Source organism: Drosophila willistoni, unplaced genomic scaffold, assembly GCF_018902025.1.
Source record: "Drosophila willistoni isolate 14030-0811.24 unplaced genomic scaffold, UCI_dwil_1.1 Seg760, whole genome shotgun sequence".
NCBI lineage: Eukaryota > Metazoa > Arthropoda > Insecta > Diptera > Drosophilidae > Drosophila > Drosophila willistoni.
In genome coordinates this window covers 109,143-114,215 of record NW_025814664.1, presented here as the reverse complement: position 1 = coordinate 114,215, position 5,073 = coordinate 109,143, and the positions used below count along the sequence as shown (strand labels likewise).

At 38.9% G+C, this 5,073-nt stretch overlaps 1 protein-coding gene across 1 annotated transcript; it reads right to left on the bottom strand.

Annotated features, from left to right (window-relative positions):
• Positions 1-1,001: 1,001 nt before the first annotated feature.
• On the bottom strand, positions 1,002-2,619 carry LOC6653772. The gene is given in 3 exon segments (XM_047013344.1): positions 1,002-1,332; positions 2,315-2,520; positions 2,522-2,619. Coding segments are annotated over 3 exon segments (618 nt in total). The 3' UTR covers positions 1,002-1,018.
• Between the last annotated feature and the right edge of the window lie 2,454 nt (positions 2,620-5,073).

Here is a 5,073-nt window from a genome sequence, read left to right as displayed (position 1 = left end):
CCAAAACAACACAAAAATTAAGGTCTCGCATGTATATTTCCAGTTGTCGTTGGCCCGTGGTCTTGTTTTTTTTTTCTCTCTTTTTTTCTTGGGGGAGCACCAGAAGAAGAACCGTTGTGTGTATGCTGCCAAAAAAAAAAAAAGTAGTGAAAGTTGGCTATTCAACGCATTATGCAAATTCAATCTATATATGTTCATACACATAATTATGCATGTTGATTTTTGGTTGCTTCTTTTTGAATGGAAAACAAAAGTTCAGATGAAATCTGATCTCAAACAGAACCGAAACGAACTAAACGAACGAAAAAGTTTACTAAATTTCGATATCCGGTAGATAACGGAGGCAGATAGTATCTGAGCATTTGTATCGGTATTGCAATTGACATTAGGGCTCAATAAACTGTCTGACAAATGATGACATTAAAGGCGAGAAAACAAAACAAAAACTAGTTTCAGACTTGGTCAATGCGAAGTTCAAACACTCTGCCAAAAGACAATTAGAAATTGGATACATTTCGTAATGACTTTCAACAAATTAACTGCTATTTATTAAGAAATATTAAACATAAAAATACTAGTTCAATCTATTGCCTTGTGTTGTCTAGAATAGCTCATATACTTATGGACAGATAGAGAGTATATCGACTGCTGCTGTGACTATGTGTAGGTTGCTTGCTATTGCTTTTGTTGTTGATGCTGCCTGCCAGTATAATGCCAACAACTGGGCTCAAATAAACTTTCACCGATTTCAAAAACCGAAGAGCAACAGCCACCAGCAGCAGCAGCATCCCCGGCATCGCTGTGTTAGTAACAAATAAAATTATAAATATAGTAAAAGAAATAAAAACGCAAATTAGTTAAAGTACAAAACAGAAACGAAATAATAACATCTCATTCAAAAGCCCAAAAAGTAACTTGAAGTAGTAACAAAAGTTGAAACAATTTTTGTATTTCTCTAGCATAACGAATAAATTACTTAACATAAGATGTAGATTCTGAGAATGATTGTCAAACATTTTTAGTTTATGTAGGCTCGGTAGGCCAAAGGTTGTTCCTGCTGCTCGGAGACCACCTGCCAGGCCGCTCGTCGTCGTCGCTTATGATGATGTCCTTCACCGGTGACATATGAAATGCTATGACTCGACTCGTTTCCATGCTGAGCAGCTGTTTTTAAGCCCAGCATTCCGGGCATCATTAGAGCCACCATGGCAACGCCTAGAGCCTTCAAGGCCAAAGCTCCAATGCCACCAAGTCCCACAACTGCCATCATTTTGCCAAACATCAGTGCCATGGCCAGTAGCAGTCCCTGGCCTTTATCCTTCTTGCGTGCCTCTGGAATATAGACACACACACACACCCAAATAAACAAACAAACAAACATACATATATTACAATTTGATCGTCCAGCCAAGTGGCAAGTCTGTGTGGTGTGGGGGAGGGCTGTGCGTGCTGCAGTGCAGATTTGCTCAGTGTTTGCATTTGATAGGCACCACAAGAGGCGTCAGTTTCCTAAGAATTGGCCTACATATGTATAAATACATGTATACCCATCACCTATAAAGTGGGTTGGTTTATGTCACCATTTTATGGTGCGTCGAGTTGAAGTTTTAGCGTGTTAACAGCATTTGGTAATCAACTGACTCCAGACATCCTTAAGCCGGGTCACTAAACTGCCACACACAACACATAAATTTCAAGTTTATATGATTTAACAAGCCAAAAATAAAGTTCATAAAAGCTTTGCACTCATTTTACAGAAACGAAAACCAAAATAGAGATTCTGATGCCAGATGTAAAAGAAAGAAATTAACTAAGGATATACATATATATTTATTATTATCCTTCTAAAGACTTTAAATTTTAAATTTTAGCTTTATATCTCAATTTGTTTTTGGACTACTTATTTTAAAGGAGATTCTTGTCTTTGAAAACCCATTTTTCTAACATTATCATCGCTTAAATATTGCTTTAATGAAATCTAGAAAGATTCAATCATTTTTTTGTAGATTATAAAATCTGGATTGGCTGAAAATTAGCTGAATTGCAATCCAAAAGAGTAGTTTGATCAAATGTAATATATAATTACCCTAGTTTGAAACTTGTTTTTATAGTTTTAAAATTTTCCCTTTCATGGCTGATTTTATGAGAGAATCCATCTTATTAGAAGTGTATTAATTACAAAACATTTTTAAGCACACAATTGTTAAATTCCTAAAAAATTCTCAAAACATTTTACACTTCTTTACGGCATTTTTTACTAACAATAAGTCTAATTTGTTAGAGTCAATTAACCTAATTCATTATCGGATCGTACTTGATGCTTGTTCCACCAGTTTTCCCTCTTCCAACAAGTCAACTAATTTGACATTGACCTCGTGCGTTCGCAAATAGTTGGCCAGACTATCAAGGAGAGTCTCTTCCGGATTTTCTTTACCGACTGCTGATTCATTGTGCATTGGTACTATCTCCATGCCAGGCATTATCACTAGCGGCTTGTCACTTTTATTCAAAATTCTTATCTCCGCGGCAGTAGAGTGTATCATCCTGGCCACAATCGTTCGATTGGACGCAATTGCTAAGATACAGGAGACAGAAAATGAGAGCCAGTGGATTATACATTTTGCCCGAGAAACGTTTGAAGTTCAACTAAAAGCCTTGACAATTGTCTGGTCATATTTTATAGTAGTTCGTTCTCTAAAAGGGCACTTTCCCAAGGCCAAGGCACTCAGTCAAGCATCTCACAAGACTGAATTGTCACAATTGAAAATTAAGACAATGGTGCTCTGTTTTTCAAAAAAAAAAAAAAAAAAAGAGGTAAAAAGAAATGCTTTCTGTTTGCGTTTTTACATTTGCTTTGCAATTTTCTTCTTCACAGGCCGTTGCAATTTTCAATTTTCAACGGTCAGTTGGCCAGACAGCCGTGGGATGCGCTTGGTTGGTCTCGCTCTTTTCGCTAACTTCCCCTCCCCTCCCCACCACCATCCACCATTCCATGGCACTCGACTTGGCGGCACTCCATCGGACAGTCAACCTGGTAGCTCTTTTACCAAATTATACAAATTAGAAGTATTCAAAGTGCTGCGGGTTTGTTTCTAACGCACACCCTTTAGATCACACGACCAGCTCCCGTTCCGGCCATGGCTCCCACAATTGTCTCAATGGCAGCGTCGATCTAAACAACTCTATAATACATGCAAAGTAAAGTATCTTGAAGATGGTAAACATGAAAAGCGAAAGTCCGCTTTAGATATATATATATATATATGTTGGTATGTACGTAGTTTGTTCAGCAGTCTAACAGTTAGTAAGTATCCAAGTCATTTAGTGGCAATTTACTTAAACTTTTTTTTTTAGCGGACGTTGACGATACTATGCGCAGTACGTTCAAGTGGCCCCTACGACACCAGGACAAAGCCTGTTACGCGCGAGCCCAAGCAGATAACTGCCCACCTCCCACCCGACCGACCGAGGGGTGCAGCCGTATAACGCACGGCACGAATCGCGTGGACAAAATTCACAATAGAAAAGACAGACAAACACATAATACTATAGCTATCTATTAACTAAATGGGATAGGATAGATGTTTTAAGCATATTAATAGAAAACTCTGAGCCGATTACAGGGGATAGAAGATTGTAATCAGAGCAGAGGACCCTAAAAGGTTCATGCATAGCATAGTTAGAAGAACAACGACTAAGGGATAAAGGTATTAAAGGATGTCTACTCCGTCTACATGGTACCGACAGATTCACCTGAGCTAATAACTCAGGCGAGTCGATATCACCAATTAGGAGCTTGTGCATAAAAATGACACCAAGCATAATTCTACGGTTAGTTAGGGACGGAAGGTTAATCAAGAGAAGTCTACTAGAATACGAAGGCAAATTGACATTGCGATCCCAGCTTAAGCCACGAAGAGCAAATAGCAAGAACTGCTTTTGAACGGATTCTAGTCTAATCTGGTGCGACTCATATTGAGGTGACCAAATGCAAGATCCATACTCTAAAATAGGACGGACAAGCGAAGTAAAATGAACTTTAGTTGTATAGGGGTCATCAAATTCTTTTGACCATCTTTTAATGAAACCCAGGACACTCATGGCCTTTGCGACCGTGGTGGAAATATGGGTGTTAAAATTTAACTTATGGTCCATAAGTACGCCCAAATCATTCATATTATTTAGACGTTCTAAAGGGCTGTTGTTTAGAATATAAGTGACCAGTTGAGGAGAGTTACGAAAAAAAGTCATTACCTTACATTTGGTGGTGTTAAGATTTAGTAGATTAAAGTGGCACCAGGATTGAAAGTTTTTAAGATCAGCTTGTAGCCGACTAAATGAATCTGTATCTTTATAAGTGTTCACGCCACCGGGTGAACAGCAGTGAGCGGCGAAGAGCAGTGAAGAGTGAGGAGGGTTTTTTGATCCTCGGCATCTACGGTCACACCAGGAGGGGTGACTGGGTTTTTTCCAATGGGCATCGCCATTTTTCCGAATCGAGATTTTCACCCGAACACCCGTTCTCTTGCATTTTTTACGATTTGTTAATCACTTTCAACCCGAACCATCTCCGTGTGTGCCGGGTTACCTGTGAATATTATATAAATAATAAAACCTACGTTTATTTAACCGAAGTTTTTCGTGCGTTTTAATTCACCACTCGCTCACCACAAACTGAAGAAATTGGCACCCGCCAACTCCTTGTATTTCATTTGGATCCTTCCGCCCCCCCACGAACATTGGTCCTTCGAGCCGGATATCCTTCCGCTCCTCCAGCTTGCATCGGCGGAATTCCTGATAAGTACAAAATTTCATTATTCATTTCATTTCCATACTACTAAAAGTGTGAGGTTTTCCCGCTTCTCCATAGCGACCTACACACTTTTACATATTGTATGTATGTACATACCTGACCTGTTCCAAGGTTACATGGTAGTTCCTAATCCTTAGCGTGATTGTCCAACGTTCTCGTTTTACATTCCACGATTATCCATTTTTTATTTATGTTTTTTTTCCTCGCACTTGTCCAAATCCACCTCTTTTTTTTTCATATGCATTCACATGTACATGTAT